At 39.9% G+C, this 17,145-nt stretch overlaps 1 protein-coding gene across 4 annotated transcripts in view; it reads left to right on the plus strand.

The window, feature by feature from the left end:
• The window catches only part of nbeal1 (neurobeachin-like 1), a 125,880-nt gene that overhangs the window by 84,817 nt on the left and 23,918 nt on the right, over positions 1-17,145 (plus strand). For all 4 annotated transcript variants that reach the window (XM_066687875.1, XM_066687876.1, XM_066687874.1 and 1 more), the window contains 12 exons: positions 2,727-2,816; positions 3,650-3,824; positions 4,441-4,574; positions 5,207-5,366; positions 5,830-5,932; positions 6,690-6,846; positions 7,877-8,035; positions 9,556-9,715; positions 10,096-10,184; positions 11,330-11,881; positions 12,040-12,215; positions 16,954-17,113. In XM_066687875.1, coding sequence (XP_066543972.1) covers positions 2,727-2,816; positions 3,650-3,824; positions 4,441-4,574; positions 5,207-5,366; positions 5,830-5,932; positions 6,690-6,846; positions 7,877-8,035; positions 9,556-9,715; positions 10,096-10,184; positions 11,330-11,881; positions 12,040-12,215; positions 16,954-17,113 — 2,115 coding nt within the window. The remainder of the gene's footprint in view (positions 1-2,726; positions 2,817-3,649; positions 3,825-4,440; positions 4,575-5,206; positions 5,367-5,829; positions 5,933-6,689; positions 6,847-7,876; positions 8,036-9,555; positions 9,716-10,095; positions 10,185-11,329; positions 11,882-12,039; positions 12,216-16,953; positions 17,114-17,145) is intronic.

Consider the following 17,145-nt stretch of genomic DNA (forward strand, 5'->3'; position numbering starts at 1 on the left):
TTTTAAACATGTGCGTTGGCATGTCACAACATTTCCTGATGTACTAAAAAGTCTCTGAACTAGTTGCAGGTATACAGAGATACTTCCTGGCTAGTTTACTCAGGTGTGGGAAGTTGACCTGATGGAGTTGCCACCAAGTGAGAGGGTCCATCACACTGTCTATGGTGGGAGACACCAAGTAGCTGTTCAGTTCAACCTCTACAGCGTGCGATGGTACCATAGATGACGGAGCTGGGGATGCCTTGAAGAAACTGCCCAGGGATTTTTTGGCCTTCTTTAGGATGACATCTGATGGACCCATGCCCTGGTGATCTTGATTACTTAGGCTTTGCTCCTAAAATAGAGAAATAAAGTAAATATTCTAATCAAATCTAGTTATAGTGCATTATTTTATCACTTACTATTGTCATATTAACATTTACCTTTGGCACAGTTGCTTCAATTTCAGACATCACCCTGGCTCTGATGTCTGACACCTTGTCACTGGTGATGTAGCCGGCTTTGAATCTGGGGTCCATAATGCAGGTCATGTCCAGAAGTTCTTGAGTTGCTGGGTTGTCATACTTAGTGTTCATGTAGTCTAGAATCTTCATCTTTATGGACTTTGTTAAATAACTGTCTTCTTCCTTTGCAGCAAGAACTGAGGTGTTCATCAAGTGAAGTACAGGTTTCACATACGAAACACTTACATAACTTTCACCTGACAGAGCATCTGTAAATTCTTGCAGAGGCTGCAATGCCTGGTTTATAGACTCAAGTACATCTAGGTCCTGCCAAGAAGGAACCAAATGTCTTGACTTTCTGTCTGCTGACAGGACGTCACTTATGGCCCGCTGCTGCTCCAGAACTCTCTGAATCATTTTCTGTCTCGAACCCCACCTTGTAGGGCATTCTGTGATGAGGTAGTGCTCCGGGAGGTTGTGCTCTTTTTGTGCTTTTTTCAGGGCCGTCTTCTCCTTCCAGCTGTGGGAGAAATGTCACACTAACTTTTTGCAAAGACCAACACCTTGAGTAATGCGCTCATCACCTTTAACAGCATTTTCTGAAGAGTGAAGAAAAAACAAAACAAGGACATACAGGGTGAAATAACATTGCAATATTATAATTACAATTTTATATAACAGCATTTGAGATGAAATGAGAGAAAACATTCAGCTACAATTTGCTAGCCTCTGTGGATTAAATAAACACATTATCTTAAATATTACAATATCCAAAATCATGTCTATACTACATGCAACTATACAAACAACTATACCTTTTTCTGTTTTCATTTTATTATTGCAAATATAAACATTCAACACTCACCGATGGCCAGAGGCAAGCGGTGACCAAAGCATTGTAGTCTGACGCAATTATTAAGTTCAGTAGCCTTCACCACATTAGTGCCATTGTCTGTTGTAATGGACACTTGATTCTCCTCTTTTAAGGTCCAGCTAGCTAAAACTTCCCACAGTCCATGGGCTATGTTTTCATTGGTGTGGGATTCGGGGAAATATACAACGCCCAGACAGCGTGTTTTTAATTCAAAGTCTTGAGTAAGAAAGTGAACGGTAAAGCTCATGTAGGGCTCAGTCGTACGACTGGACCACAGGTCAGTGGTGCTAGCGTAGAAGTCCACTTGGTGCAGCTCGGAGCTCACTGTCTTCACACGTGTCGTACATCTGTGGAATTGCGACTTAAAAAAAATAATTTCTCGATGGCAGCTGATATCTCCGGTCCAATTTGTTAATTAGACTTACAAAGCCTTCTCTGCTCACGGTGTTAACAGGCATCATGTCTGACGTTTTTTCATAAGGAGTTACTAATTGCAAAACTTTGATTAATAGTTGTTTGTGGGACTCTCATTGTTACTTGGCATTTCGTTAGCAGTTTTGGTAGATTTGGGCTTACACTTTTTGAAGTCTTCATATAGCTCCCTGTGGTTGCATTCCAGATGACTGTGTAGATTAGTTGTATATCCTCTCGATGTGGCCACAATTTTTAGGTATGACTTACACAGTACCTGCATTTGTGACACGTCTTCTCTCTTGAAGCCAAAATATTGCCATATTTCAGACGTACAGTTCTTTTTAGGCACAAAGTTCTTTGCTTTTGTCATTTTCCTCGCTTGTCTCTACTCCCGCCATTAGTTTTTATTTTCCGCTCTCTGCTCTGAGCCACTAGGTTCCCCTTTGGGCCCGGTCTAGCCAATAGCATAATAGCACCTACTGGGGAGGCAGGTATAAAGATAGTAAGGCCCCATCTGATTGGTCAAATTTGGATAAACAACCTATGCATGTAACACACAAATGCTTGGCATATAAAATACATTTAGTTTATTGCACCTCTCTGCGATATGGATATCGCATATACTATTATCGCGATTTTCCGATATATTGTGCAGCCCTAATAATTATAATAATAATAATAATATCATCAGCATCATCGTCATCTCAGGGTAACCACTTTTTATTGCAACCATCTCTATGCACATATAAACTGTGCTATGAAATGTAAGAAAGGCACTTGATTTAATGTTTGGATTTGGAATAAAAACATATTTTCATTTGTACAGCATAAGGTGACAATTCAATGTCTTTTTTGTTGCAATTTGATTTATTATGTATGCTTGTTAGTGCAGGAATCTTGTAATTTACTACCAATGTATTATTATGATGTCATTCATTATTTGGATTGTGTTTTGTTTTGTTTTGTTTTGTTTTGTTTTGTTTTGTTTTCATCAGGCCTGCAAAAACCCTATTTGCCTGGACCTGTCTCCAAACCTTTTTCATGGCAGGTTGACAGGAAATAAAGTTGTCAATTGGGATATAAAGGTAAACGTTTTATGTTGCTAGTGTTATATATTACATAATAATTAAGAATTTGATATATTTGAAATGAATGCCTCCTGTAGTTTTTGCAATTCTACTGTGTTTTGAGATTCAGTAGCTAACATGTCGGTTTCTGAACTGATTTGTGAATTATTTTCTAATTTGCTGCAGGACTCGCATCATGAGTGTCATATAGTTAATTCAAGGTTGAGAGGTGTACCATTGCAGCAATTAGCAAAACAGGTTATGGTTAGCCAATCAACAAGACATTCTTACTAACCTGTTTTATAATATGTTCACACTGCAACTATAATACAGCAGCCTACTCTCCTGGGATGTTCAGCACTCTTGCTCTTATGCACTCTTATATTATATTTATACTTATTCTTTAGCAATTCTATAATTTTACTGAAACGTTCTCTATGCCTACCCCGCCCTTGAGCACATACCTGGGACTTAACTGTATTATGTCTGCTTTTGTTAGCTCATCTGTACTAGGATGTATACTTATTGAATAATGTGTTTTGCACTGATTTGTATTTACTGTACTTTGTAATGCTTTGAAAATGTTTCTTTTGAAAACTGTAAGGTTAAGGGCTAAGGCTAAGAAAAAAAAGTTTTGAATAATTTATAACAATAAGACTCTCCTATTAAGCTAGTTGGTCTTATTCTTATACCAATATGGCATGTTTATCACAGGAGAGGCTGAAACACTGCTTAATAATACCGCCTACATTTTAGACTTTAGAATGACTCCCCCTTAAATCACACTGTTTGGTTGGGTTCTGTATAAGTAATTGTAACTCAGGTCCATTAACATTGTTAATATTCCTCAGGATATGATCAACTGCATTGGCGGTTTGAATGTGCTGTTCCCATTATTGGAGCAGATCAGTCACTTGAGTAGCGCAGAGAGAAGTGGAGAGGCTGCGTTGTCAGAATACATTTCAGCAGACCTGTCCACCCCCTCCGAAGGGGACTGGGTGATTCTGCCTTCCACCAGAGCCTCAGGTAAGCAAATGCCCAGATTAGTTCTGTATACTGGAGAGGAAGTGCAATCCAATGAGAACAGGTCAGGTATATGTATTGAACATCACTGCTGAACTTTGCACTTTTTGTACAGTGTATACTGTATTTTAACCTGCATTTGAGAAATATAACCTCTTGATTCTCATTCTCAGCATTTGCATTGAAGTGATTTTTCATCTTCAGTGTGCAGATCCATTTTGAAGCTTGTCAGTTAGGGATAATTGAAGATCAACACAGCTGTATTGTGTTTGTTTTTAGAGTAAACTGATAACTGATTTTTAAACCTGCTGTTTGCACTGCTAGCCACAGGCACTCTACTTATCACTTGTTCATGTTGTATTCATTTAGATTAGCATAATGAAGACCTTGTGAAACTGCGCTCCGTGAAGCAAAGAGGTTTGGGGAGCCATGAGGAACAAGCTAATTTAAACTCATTTTAACCCAATTCACATTAGCTGAATTGGTCTGATTAACGAAATATCTGGATGAATGTAATGCTTTTCAACAGGGTGAAAATTATGAAATGGGTAGCATACCATGTACCTGTACTCTATGCACAATCTCACAGCACCATTTACTTCCCCCCCCTCAATCCCAGAGGCCAGGTTAGAGAAGAATATTGTTTCTACATTCCTCCTGGTGATCAAGCACTTGATTCAGAGACACCCGATCAACCAAGAGAACCTTCTCCACTCCCATGGGGTTGCCACCTTAGGAGTCTTGTTACAAAAGGTGAGACCTGTAGAGATCTTTCAGCGTTTGCTCACAGCGACAAAGCACCTGCATTGACTGCAATCCCAGCTTATTTAGATTCACAAGTCAAATAAAGAATCGATTGGTTCAAGTTGCTCACCAGTCCTGACTATGCTGTTCCCAAGTTCAGGGTGTTAGCTGTTACATATGCATGAAATATCATGATTTTTGGGATAGATTAACTGTAGGCATGTTAGGCTGGCAGCGAGGGAAACGTGGCTATAGCAACATGTGCATGGGAAGTCAGTGCGGTGAGCAGAGTTCTGTTACGCTCCTAAATGATGGTGCTAAAGGACAAACATTATTGCTGTAGCAAACCACACTTATAGGAAAGCATAGTGCAAGGTTTTTTGGCTAGAACACTAGCTATGATAGCACTCACTGGCCAGGATGCTGTACAGGAAATGTACCCTAGCAAATGGATTTCAGTCTTTAAAAACTGAAAGCTAAATAAACCAGTGATTACTTTTTTTCCCAGCACATATTTTCTGTATTTCTATCGCCATGGATAAGGGTGTCTGCTAATAAATAATAATAATAATAATAATAATAATAATAATAATAATAATAATAATAATAATAATACCTCTCTCGGTTTCTGACTTGGATAGCTGCCGAGCAGTTTGGTGGACGTGAATGTGCTGGTGGCTGTCCAGCTGCTGATTGAGCAAGTGACAGTGGAGAAGAACCTCCCGCTACTGCAGCAGCTCTGCCATCACCTGCTCTTTAACTTCAGCATCTGGAACCAGGGTGACTTTCCCCTCAGAATTGGTAAGACGGGAGACAGGGACAGAAACCTTGTCGATACTCTTTTATTGTTCTAATTAGAAAATCCATAAAAAATCATAAACACACTGATAATGTTTTTTTTTTTGTATATATATTTGTTTCAATATTCACAGATATTTACCTGAGCTCTTAATTGGGTAATTGAATTAACTGAACCAATGTAACCCCTTTCCCAGGTCTTATGTAGGTGAAGTTTTGACATAGAAACACTGGCTTGTGTCTCCCAAGAACTGCCTTTGAAGACATGGTTTAACAAGCTAACTAAAGTTAAATTGAAAAAATACACAAATATTTGAAATTAGCTTTTTGAGAAAAGCTGGAGTAGCAACAGCCAGAAGAGCCAGAGATGTGTTTCTTATCCAGTACTCGAGTTTTAGCTGTTAATCCCGAAGTGAATCTTATGTGTTTTTCTGTATTCTCTATTGTTTGTTTTTCTCATATGAAGGTCATATACAGTACACATCCACGATCATCAAAGACAGCCGGAAGCAGTTTAGAAAGAAGTATGGGGTACAGTTTCTCCTGGACATCATTCGCCTCTATTACGGGTAAGGAAAAGGTTTGTGGTTGTTTGTCTCTTTTATACAGCGAGCTTGTTCTGATACCCAAATCTCATATAGTCCTGCTGTAAATTCCTATGAATTAATATATGAATAGCACAGGAATAACACCAGACACCTAGAACTTCCTCTGAGATCTAATGTTGGTCACATGCATTGGAACTGTTGAGATATTCAAGTGTTATTCCTATGGTATGCATTTATTAATGCATTAGCATTCTGGCCATTATTATAAAAGTGTGACCATACATCCAGTAAATGGGCATGCCCTCACACACTGGGCGCTATTCTAAAATATTTTGGTAAGTATGGGTCGGAACTGGTTCTGCATTGGATCATTTAGCAGACTTGGTAAAATAACTATTGAAATGGTACCATAAGGAATCAACTGTATAGTAAAATGTCCCCTGATTTTAAAGCAGACAAAGGACTCTCTAAATGAAAGAGAAGAAATAGGATCAGTAAAGCCTCCATTTAGAACCCCCATACAACAGCAGGGTAAGGTGATCAGATTGGCCTCAAGGAGCTGGAAGTTCTGCCATTTAAAATCACACCTCAAGGCCAATCCAAAAACTCACTGGTGTGTTGGTGAAGTTTTGAATGTGTCTATTAGAATATGTTCGCTGAGTAAAAGCATAAATATGTAGATGACTAGACTCAGAGACTTAGTTCCCACGTATCCCCTGCACCTATCAATGCATGGTTGATTGTGACAGTTCAGTCTTGCATTGCTGCATCTCTCCAGGATGCATAGCAAAGACAGTGAGCTGATTGAAGATGACGTCAAGACCATCCAAGCCTCACTCTTCAGTCTCCTCAAGTACTACATCAGCAAGGGCATTGTCACTGAGGAGCTGCACAGCATCCTGGGATACATTGCTGCCATCAGCGATGAAGAACAGGTAAAACACAGTTGAATGTGTATATAATCCATGTCTTAAATAATTTATCTTTGTGTTTTGATTCATGTGTATATATTATCGTCACCATCTTCATCAGCCTATATCGATCCATTGCTGGATGAAGGCCTCCCCATGATGTTTCCATTTGTTTTAATGTATAGCTTCACTTCGGGATGTTACATTTAATAAAGATTTAATCTTAATCTAATGTGGTTGTCTTTTAGGTCTTTTGGCATTCGGTAGCTTCCTTTTTCCATCTTTGATCTGTTCTTCTTGCAATGTGTCCGGCCCCATTTTGTCCGGCCCTCTTTCAGTTGTCAAATATTTGGGTTTTTCTCGGATCCATTTATTTATCTCCTCTTGTAATTCCAAGCATATATCTCTCCATGCTTCTTTGTGTTGTCCGCAGTTTCAGTAACATTTTTGCATTTATACATCCATTCATGGCATGGAGAGATGTCCACTCTCTGTGTTTTTTGGAGTTGTTCCCGACAAAATCCCCTAATCTGGAATTCAATCAAACGCTGTGGCTTTTGCAACACTACTGGCTATATTTGATTTTGTTTGTCAATTCTGCCCAAACCTCATATGTTTACTGGATAAGAGAGATAATTAATTTATTTAAATTAGAAAAAAAAAAAAATTAAGCATGGCAGCAATTTCTTTCCTACTTAAGTAAATGAAATTTGCCTTCCCTACTAAAATCTGTCTAATCTGTCTTGTGTGAGGAAGGAAAAGGGTTTCATTTTCATTTGTGCCTCAATCACCTCGGTCAATGTCATTTCATTGAAATGAAAACACCATCCAAATGTTTTTTGCAGCACTGTTCTGTAACTATTGTGGGGCTGATTTCAGAAGAAAAGCAATGAAATGTTCAGGTATACCAGGGCTCTCCCAAAGTAGGCTGAATCTGCATGGCCACACAATTTCATTTTGCACGGATACCCCAATGCACATCTCTTTTTATAGTCTGTTCCTCTCCCCCTCTCTCTTCATCCCTGGCCCGACTCCTGTGTTCCGCTCCTGACAGCTGTGTGGGATCCTGGAGGTTTTGCTGAACTTGTTGCAGACGAGTGCGGCCCGTGATCAGCTCTATCTCCTGCTGTTTGAGCCAGGCAATGCAGAGATCTTCTACACTTTATTGCTTAACCACAAGTATACCGACAGGGTGCGGGACCTAGTCTTCAAGGTGAGAACTGTGTGGGAAGAGACAGATGGCATTAACCTCTTCAGTTGACATAATAAAATGGGAATTTCATCCTAAAAAGACTGGCCCAATGTTAAAAGCCCATAACTCTGTAAATATTGCATATGGATGGTATAATTTAAAAGGAAGTAGCTTTTTCTTTATATATGCTCAGAACATAGCTTGGAGGAACACAATACACATAACACAAGATAATAAAACAAAGCTGTTTTTTCTGCACGTTGGTTCAATATGCAAATTCATGTTTCGCATCACCTAAAGAAAGCACCTCTTTGTATAGTTCGCTGAATCTCCACAATATCCCTTCAGTGGCGTATGGACAACAACTATCAATGTGTGTGTTGATAGGACAAACAGAACCCATGGTGCGAGGGCTTTTGTGAGAGGTGTCTAGGTGCTGTCCAAACTAGGGAATACAATCCTGGGATCTCAGACAATTTTCTAGTCCTGAAATACTGGGATTGAAAACGTGAAATAGCCCAGATCACGAGACTGTGGTTAATGAAAAATCTGACGGCGCAAAATTATTGGACTCCATGCTGTAAGCTATTTATAAAAGAAAATGTGCACAAATGAATACAGAGGCTTGTCAAAATGTGAATCTGAAGTACAACCAGCCGCAGATTCCAGCCCAAGTTCAGCCGATCAGCAGAAGGAGGCACTGAGGTCTTGCGGACTCCAACTTTAAAGGAGCAGCTAAAGTTCATGAGCTGTGTGACCAACACAGCAGCAGCATTGTCAGATGTGATTAACTGCATCAATACAGAATTGTTTCTCTTTTGAAGGCACAGGGGGACAGGGGCTGAACCTGCAATTAAGTTTAACTTTCTGATGTCCACTCCACCAAACCAGTGTGGAGTCTGAAATCGCATTTCTTATTCGTTTGTATTTCTGTGCAATTAGGCTTGTTTTGTTCAGAACACCCTAGCAATTAGTGAAGTATATAATATTTCATGTTCTATGAACCACAGAGTAGTTCAGATCCGATTTATATAAAATAATTTTGTATTAGTATTAATATTTAAAAACAGACTGGATTGTATCCTTGGATCACTTAGTTACCAAACGAGCACGAGTATTTACTTCCTGATATTTTCAGCTCTGTACTGGCGTGTGTTGCTTCTACATAAAACAAGCATGGTCTTGTTTTGATCAGTAGACTGTTCCAGAATATGTCAAAGTTGTCAATATTTTCAGAGATTTGTTTTTCCTACTTAGACCACGTAACCCCTCCTTTCAGAATGCGAAGAAGGGGGGGTCGATTTGTATTTTTTTCACATCAGAGAATGCATGACATCATTAGAAAGAGAGAGAGTCTCAGCTTTCATGGGTTACCAGACACTTTATATTAAACAGAAACACACAGTTTAGGTGCCCTTCTGAGGGTACCAGCAGTTTAAGAGGTTAAGAAGATTAAGAAGATCACCAATGAAAATCCCAGCAAAGGCGGTTCTTAATTACAACAAACAATTAAAAGAAACTCTATGTTCTGCTTCTGACAGGTGTTTGAGCGCATGGTGAAGTGTGACAAAGTCTACGAGAAGAGCAAACAGCGCCTTAAGTTGAGGGAAGTGGGATACTCTGGGCTGGTGCTCCTCTTCAATGACATTCCTATCACTGTCTCACTCATTAAAAACCTGCTGAACCAGGTGATCATTGCAGGTAAGCACCAAATAGGAGAAGATACCCCCCAAAAAAGTCAAGTTTAGCAGTGTTTGTTCTCTCTCCCTCTGGGCTTGAACTGACTGTCAGTTCTGGGGAGACAGACCTGAAGTCTAAATATGTTGTAAGTGCACCTTTTATTAAATATGGTAGTAGTAGTAGTAGTAGTAGTAGTAGTAGTAGTAGTAGTAGTAGTAGTAGTAGTAATAGTAATAGTAGTAGTAGTAGTAGTAGTAGTAGTAGTAGTCCTAGTCATAGTTGCCTGGCTCCAGCAGGAAACAGACATGGTGCTCATAGTTGACAACAAATTAATTATAATGGCAAGACAGGACTCTACCCGATTTATAGTCTTAATCTGTATTTCTCATTCTGTTTCTCAGATCCTGTGGTGAATTATAAAGATCTTATGTCTGTGGTACATTTGGCGCACAAAGCAGGCCTTAGCATTAGACTACTGGTCTGTAAAAAGGTGAGCACAATATTTTCTAAAATATCAAAAAACAGAAAACAAAAACATACATTGATTTGTATAGCCCTGTGAAGTCCTTTTAATTAATTTTGATTGATCGCATTTATTTTTGGTCTCTCTTCTGGACTACTGTTTTTTATTAAGATCACCAGAATAACACATCACGTCCTTATGCACTTCATTGATCATCAGAACTTGCTGGAAGTACATGAGTCATTCTTATGCTATTCCTGTGGGATTCATACATTAATTCATTAAAAATTGGTGCACATTTTTTACCATTATAATTGTTATTTTAAATACCAATTTTTAAATGTGTATTGAAAAGAATATATATAGGAATGTATTTTTAAAATAATCCAGTAAATCACTAAATCTGTCAGTTAAACAAAGTTATTTAAATGCAGTTCACAGGGCCCTAGATTTATTTATTTATTTAATCAAAACAGTTACGTTCAATTTCTGTCAACAAATCCATTTCTGAGGTCAAAATGATTTCTGTAACCACTTTCCTACGTGAGCAGATAATGTCTCACAGTTCCACTTCCACAACCTCTTTGTCAGTCCAAAAACATCACGGAAATGCATAAGTACAATCAGCATCACATCAGCTACTGCCTGAAAACAAAATATCTGTCAAACCTCAGAGAACCATGACCATAGTGAAGTTGGATAAGTTTATCTTACCCATAATAAACAAATACTTAATATCCCAAGAAAATGCATGGCTGAAGTTTGTGCTTCTTCTCTCATAAATAAATACATTGAAAACATTTATAACTGTTTCTTTGGTTTGGGAAAATCAGCAAGTGTGTTTTTGATTACTTATTTGTAGTAGGTTAGCAGGTTGAGTAGGACAAAATACTGGTGTAGTTTTTATTTTATTTATGTATTTATTATTATAATACATTTATTTTAAATGTGACAATTTATTTTATGTCAGTCTGTATGTAGGCTTACAGTAAGACACAGTTGGAGTTAATCCCTTACTCCTGTCATTTTATTGCTGCACACTTTTTGTTTAGATTTTTTTCAGTGAAACACCTTGGTTTACTGCTTAAGGCTGCAAACCCATTCAGATTCAAATTTGACCACCACAGGGCCTCAGTAATCAAGAGATCTGTGTTTTCTCCATTCCTTTGCAGTTGTACCAGCTCCTCCAGTCACAGCAGGATGCGGCCCAGCAGATATCCAGGCAACTCGGCTGGCAGGAGTCCCTGGTCAAGCTGTTCCTTCGGGATATAACTGAATACCGGGACAGTGGCAGCAGCAGTAAGGCTGACTCAGTGAGCACCAGTAGCCTGGATCTGCTCAAGAATAGGGCCACAACCGAGAGAAAAGGATCTGGGGATATCCACTTCAAATCCGACGACAACAGGGATCTGGCTGATGACAGATCGGTCGATAGCTTGAGCCAGTTGCTGGAGAATGGGGACGTGGTTTCACTTGAAGCCTCTGCTAAACCATGCAGCGGCAAAGCAGGGGGCCTGAGTTTGGACCTGTCCAGGACACACTTGTTTGAGCAGGGAGACAGTGGCAGCCAGACCCCAGGGAGCATGCCCAGCACACCATCCCCCCTGGAGACATGCAGGCCATTTCCAGGCACCCAGGTGGAGAGGGAGGGGTCTTCCTTCATCAATGACAACTTCGTTTTCAGCGACGACTTCTCCCTGAATGAATCGTTGAGCAGTGCTGAGGTAACCTGATCCTGCAGAGCAGTGTTTTTTTTTAAAAACGCTGGGTGTAGGTGTAGTCTTACAAACATTTCTTGAAGAAAAGATTGGTTCCTAAGACTTACTCAGATGATCCCATCAAGCAAATGCTTAGTTCAATTAAGGTTTCTGTTCTGCCCTAGAGGACAGAGGATGAACTGACCCGCATGCTGTCTGAGATCTTGCTGTGTGTGATGTGGCGTGGGCTGGATGGCTCCGATGATGCCACCTGGCTGGAGAGAGGGCAAGTGTTCTCTGCCCTCACCAAGCTAGGCACTGCCAATGAGCTACTGGTACCTGCCGATGAGATCAAACTCAGGTATGTCTCCGAGGCAGGCGACCAGGGAGGCCACATGCTCATGGGCACCTACAAGGGGTACTCTATTATGTAATCCAATATGTATTGATTTTCTTGTTTCTCTTTGTTGGTACCTGCTCCATGCCTAGATTTTCTTATTGGTTTAATATCTGTATTTGGCTTTTGCCCAGTTGTTAGACTTAGTGCAAACTATTAACATCTACCAATCAATCAATTATTGACTTAATGACAAGACCAATGATGTGCAAGTTAATTTCCTTATGTAGTGCAGAAGGAGAAAATAAATCTCTGGGGATCCAGAGCCTAGTGCTTACCTCTGCTCCTGACAACTCAGTCATGAATCTAATGTATAATAAGAAAGTTTACAAACAAGAGGAGGCCATTCGTCCCATCATGCTGGTTTGGTGTCCATTAATAACTGAGTGATCCAAGGATACTATCCAGTCTGATTTTAAATGTTTCCAAATTTTCAGCTTCAACTGGGGGAGCTGGGGAGTTTGTTCCACATGGTGACAACTCTCTGTGTGAAAAAGTGTCTCTTGTTTTCTGTTTTGAATGCCTTGAAACCCAATTTCGATTTGTGTCCCCGTGTGCGTGTGTCCCTGCTGATTTAGAAAAGCAACTCTGGTTTGATGTGGTCAATGCTTTTCATGATTTTGAAGACTTTAATCAAGTCCCCATATAGTCTCCTCTGTTCCAGGGTGAAAAGGTTCAGTTCCCTCAGTCTCTCTTAGTAGGACATTCCCTTCAGACCTGGAATAAGTCTGGTTGCTCTCTTCTGAACTGCCTCTAGAGCAGCGATAGCTTTCTTGAAGTGTGGTGCCCAGAACTGTACACAGTATTCCAGATGAGGTCTAACTAGTGCATTGTACAGTCTTAACATTACTTTCCCTGTTTTAAATTCTACACTTTTCATAATATACCCTAACATTCTGTTTGCCTTTATTATTGCTTCCCCACATTGTTTGGATGCAGAAAGTGAAGAGTCCACGTAGACTCCTAGGTCTTTCTTATGCGTTTCTTCCTCTAGTTTTATTCCTTCCATAGTGTAATTAGCGTGGACATTTTTGTTACCTGCATGTAATACCTTGCACTTGTCCACATTGAATTTCATTTACCAGGTGTCGGCCCACAAATGAATATTATTATTAAGTCCCTTTGCCTAACCTGTGCTGCTGAGATTGTATCTGCTGAGCCACCTATTTTCTGCAAATTTGACAAGTTTGCTAACTATCCCAGAGTCCAGATCATTAATATAGATTAGAATTTGTTTTCTAATGTAAGTAATGTAGGTGAGACTGATTGGTCTGTAATTTCCTTGCTCAGTTTTGTCCCCTTTCTTGTGGATGGGTATGACATTTGCTGTCATCCAGTCAGTTGGCACATCCCCTGTTCTAAGTGTCATTTGGAATATTTGAGTTAGAGGCCTATAAATAATTTCCCTCATTTCTTGAAGTAACTGTTGGAAATATACCATCTGGCCGAGTGATTTGTTTGTTTTTAATTCTGCTAGTCCCTTTAGTACCTCTTCCTCATTTATCCTGATCTCTCTTAGGATTTGACTGGACTGATTGTTAACCTGTGGCATGTTATCTGTTTTTTCTTTTGTAAAATCCTGAAACACTCATTTAGAACATTTGCCACATCTTGTTCTTTTTCCAAGATACTTCAATTTTTGCCCTTCATCTGTTTCACTTCCTCCTTTATTGACCTCTCACTGTTGTACAGTGAGGGGAAAAAGTATTTGATCCCCTGCTGATTTTGTACGTTTGCCCACTGACAAAGAAATGATCAGTCTATAATTTTAATGGTAGGTGTATTTTAACAGTGAGAGACAGAATAACAACATAAAAATCCAGAAAAACACATTTCAAAAAAAGTTATAAATTGATTTGAATGTTAATGAGTGAAATAAGTATTTGACCCCTTCGACTTAGTACTTGGTGGCAAAACCCTTGTTGGCAATCACAGAGGTCAGACGTTTCTTGTAGTTGGCCACCAGGTTTGCACACATCTCAGGAGGGATTTTGTCCCACTCCTCTTTGCAGATCCTCTCCAAGTCATTAAGGTTTCGAGGCTGACGTTTGGCAATTGAACCTTCAGCTCCCTCCACAGATTTTCTATGGGATTTAAGGTCTGGAGACTGGCTAGGCCACTCCAGGACCTTAATGTGCTTCTTCTTGAGCCACTCCTTTGTTGCCTTGGCTGTGTGTTTTGGGTCATTGTCATGCTGGAATACCCATCCACGTCCCATTTTCAATGCCCTGGCTGAGGGAAGGAGGTTCTCACCCAAGATTTGACGGTACATGGCCCCGTCCATCGTCCCTTTGATGCGGTGCAGTTGTGCTGTCCCCTTAGCAGAAAAACACCCCCAAAGCATAATGTTTCCACCTCCATGTTTGACGGTGGGGATGGTGTTCTTGGGGTCATTCCTCCTCCTCCAAACATGGCGAATTGAGTTGATGCCAAAGAGCTCGATTTTGGTCTCATCTGACCACAACACTTTCACCCAGTTCTCCTCTGAATCATTCAGATGTTCACTGGCAAACTTCAGACGGGCCTGTACATGTGCTTTCTTGAGCAGGGGGACCTTGCGGGCGCTGCAGGATTTCAGTCCTTCACGGCGTAGTGTGTTGTTTCCAATTGTTTCCAATTGTTTTCTTGGTGATTATGGTCCCAGCTGCCTTGAGATCATTAACAAGATCCTCCCGTGTAGTTCTGGGCTGATTCCTCACCGTTCTCATGATCATTGAAACTCCACGAGGTGAGATCTTGCATGGAGCCCCAGACTGAGGGAGACTGACAGTTATTTTGTGTTTCTTCCATTTGCGAATAATCGCACCAAATGTTGTCACCTTCTCACCAAGCTGCTTGGAGATGGTCTTGTAGCCCATTCCAGCCTTGTGTAGGTCTACAATCTTGTCCCTGACATCCTTGGACAGCTTGGAAGAGTTTGGAATCTGATCGATTGATTACTTCTGTGGACAGGTGTCTTTTATACAGGTAACAAGCTGAGATTAGGAGCACAAGAGCCAGAAATCTTGCTGATTGATAGGGGATAAAATACTTATTTCCCTCATTAACATGCAAATCAATTTATAACTTTTTTGAAATGCATTTTTCTGGATTTTTTTGTTGTTATTCTGTCTCTCACTGTTAAAATACACCTACCATTAAAATTATAGACTGATCATTTCTTTGTCAGTGGGCAAACGTACAAAATCAGCAGGGGATCAAATACTTTTTTCCCTCACTGTAGTATTGAAAAAAGCTCTTTGCATTAGTTTTAGCTCCAAGAGCTGTTTCTTTCTATTTCCCTCTTTGCTTTCCTGATCCCTTTCTTAAGATGTCTTTGCAGTTCAACATATTCTTTGTATTTTGTTTCATCCCTATCCCTTTTGTATACAACATGTTCTTTCTCTTGATATTTTTTTTGCATACTTCTATTAAACCAATGTTTTTTGGTCCTCAATTTGCTAAGTTTTGGTACAAATTTCTCCTGAGCCTCAAGTAGTAATATTTTTAAAATATAACCATCCATTTTCAACTGAATCTGTATCCAGTGTGCTCCAGTCTACCTCTTCTAAGTACCACCTCATACCTTCAAGGTTTGCTTTTCTAAAATTGTAGACCATTGTTTTAGACTTGGTCCTTGTTTTTTGAAAGAATGCCTCAAAGCTAACCATATTGTGATCACAGTTTCCCATTGGTTCTCTAACTAGTGTCCCCCTGACTCTATCTTGGTCATTTGAAAATATCAAGTCAATGCATGCACGCTCCCTGACTGGTTCCCTGACATCTCAACCATCTCAACCATTTCTATTTCTGCTTCTATAGTCCCAACTTGGTTTTCCCAGTCTGTGTTTGGGAAATTGAAATCCCCCATTATAACAGCCACATCCATGCTACATGCAGTCCTGATTACACTGTACAATGCAACATCTTTCTGAATATCTGAGTTGGGTGGTCTGTAACACACTCCTACTACTAATCCTCCTGATCTCTTGTTCAAAAGTTTCACCCACAAAGATTCTGTTTCGTTACTGGGATCTAATTTTAGTTCTTCTGCCTCTATATAATGCTACCCCACCACCTCTTTGATTTTGCCTGTCCTAAACTGTTGTGTATCCTTTCAACTTGTATTCATCTCCATCATTTTCTGTAAGCCATGTTTCTGTCACTCCTACAACATCATAGTCACATGCCAGCACTTTGGCTTCTAGGTCTAACATATTGTTCCTTATACTCCTGGCATTGAGGTACAAACATTTCAGGACTTTCCTACTAGCAGTTTCCCTTGGTTTTCTTTCCCTAGTGGAACATCTCACATTGTCAGAACTCCCTGCCCCCCTGGTCCCTAGTTATGTATTTATTTATATTCAAAGCAATCACCTTTTAAGAATGTGAAATACAAATTACATTGTTGATTGTACCGTATGTTATGTGCTCTTTTTAAAACGTATATCATTTTATTTTGTTAAACTGTAAACTGAAGTCTTAGTTTTACTGAAATTAGTCACACTATAATGAACAAATTGAAAAGACTGTGACCAGTTGTTCAAAATACTTTTTTTTGTGGCACCGTAGCCACTCTTAGGTAGCCAATGTGTAGATCTAAATACATGAAAAGATGAGAAATGTTAGAAAAACAAAGATGAAAATGTCTTGACCAACTATTTTAGCTGTCCAAGGGGAAATACAGACAGTCTGTAATGTGCTTTGTGTTTTCTTGTATCAGTCTTCTAGAAAAGATGCTGGAATGGGCTGTGACTGACAATCGGGAGGCCACAGCTGCCACCCTGCCTGTTCACACAGAGAACGCCGTCCGGCTGCTGCACATAGTCCAGGACTTCCTGCAGACGGAGGGGCTGGTCAACCCGGCCATGTGGACTGAGAAGGTGAGACTGACACTGCACTGGGCCACTAGCCC

The sequence above is a fragment of the Amia ocellicauda genome, chromosome 16, assembly GCF_036373705.1.
Source record: "Amia ocellicauda isolate fAmiCal2 chromosome 16, fAmiCal2.hap1, whole genome shotgun sequence".
In the NCBI taxonomy this organism is placed as follows: Eukaryota; Metazoa; Chordata; class Actinopteri; order Amiiformes; family Amiidae; genus Amia; species Amia ocellicauda.